Source organism: Octopus bimaculoides, chromosome 21 (genome assembly GCF_001194135.2).
Source record: "Octopus bimaculoides isolate UCB-OBI-ISO-001 chromosome 21, ASM119413v2, whole genome shotgun sequence".
Lineage (NCBI taxonomy): Eukaryota > Metazoa > Mollusca > Cephalopoda > Octopoda > Octopodidae > Octopus > Octopus bimaculoides.
This window is the reverse complement of record NC_069001.1, coordinates 13,442,641-13,443,978: the sequence shown is the minus strand read 5'-3', so window position 1 is coordinate 13,443,978 and position 1,338 is coordinate 13,442,641. Positions and strand designations below refer to the sequence as shown.

The following is a 1,338-nucleotide window of genomic DNA, read 5'->3' as shown; positions in this document are numbered from 1 at the left end:
GGCACATAAAAGACACCATTTCGAGCGTGGCCGTTTTTGTGCGGGTGACACGTAAAAGCACCCACTACACTCTCTGAGTGGTTGGCGTTAGGAAGGGCATCCAGCTGTAGAAACTCTGCCAAATTAGATTGGAGCCTGGTGTTGCCATCCGGTTTCACCAGTCCTCAGTCAAATCGTCCAACCCATGCTAGCATGGAAGGCGGACGTTAGACGATGATGATGATGATGATGATGATATAATATTTCTTTCTTTCTTCTTTGTAGGACTGTAAACGGATAGAATTGTATCTACTAAAAGATTTTCTTCACCAAGTCCGACAGAAAAAACAAGAAGTAAGTCTCACTTTGATTGCTCTCTGCTGAATAATTAAACAAATTTTTGTCTTGATGTATTAATTAGAGGCTTTAAGATTTTCAACCATTTGCCAACAGACTGAAAAACAAATATTAGTAGGTTCCACCCTTAGATTATCTGTTGAATATAATGCTTATTTATTAATGTTGTTTTGAATCAATTATGCATTATATCACAGCTTTGAGATTTTGATAATCGTATATTTCTAGAATGTCATTGTAAGGTAAATGTTAATGGTTGGATCTGGTCAGTTTGATCAAAATACAGGTAGAATATTTGGGGCAGTTATCGCCAGTTTAAATATTAAAGGGTTAGAAATATGAATGCAAACGAGAAAAAAAAAATATTAGCAAGTCTAAAAACCATTAGTGAAACAGGTACAATAATTTCCACCAGGTGTTATAATTGATTTCATGAAATACACTTGCTTAAATGTAAAGGACTCCTAGAGCTTGTCTAATTTTTCAGTTTTACTCTTTTACTTGTTTGTCATTTGACTGTGGTCATGCTGGAGCACCGCCTTTAGTCGAGCAAATCGACCCCAGAACTTATTCTTTGGAGCCTAGTACTTATTCTATCGGCCTCTTTTTGCCGAACTGCTAAGTTACAGGGACATAAACACACCAGCATCGGTGGTCAAGCGATGGTGGGGGAACAAACACAGATACACAAACACACATATATATATATATACGACAGGCTTCTTTCAGTTTCCGTCTACCAAATCCACTCACAAGGCTTTGGTCAGCCCGAGGCGATAGTAGAAGACACTTGCCCAAGGTGTCACGCAGTGGGACTGAACCAGTTTTGTTTATTTCCTTCCTATAAGTGTGTATTATTTGAAAAATCAATTATTTTTTATGTGTGTGTATATCATCATCATCATCATCATCGTTTAACGTCCGCTTTCCATGCTAGCATGGGTTGGACGATTTGACTGAGGACTGGTGAAACCGGATGGCAACACCAGGCTCCAATCTAAT

At 38.4% G+C, this 1,338-nt stretch overlaps 1 protein-coding gene across 1 annotated transcript in view; it reads left to right on the top strand.

Moving 5' to 3' along the window:
- Nucleotides 1-1,338, top strand: part of LOC106878751 (E3 ubiquitin-protein ligase COP1) — a 49,260-nt gene that overhangs the window by 18,422 nt on the left and 29,500 nt on the right. The window contains exon 6 of the mRNA XM_014928071.2: nucleotides 265-333. Within this exon, the coding sequence (XP_014783557.2) occupies nucleotides 265-333 (69 nt within the window). The remainder of the gene's footprint in view (nucleotides 1-264; nucleotides 334-1,338) is intronic.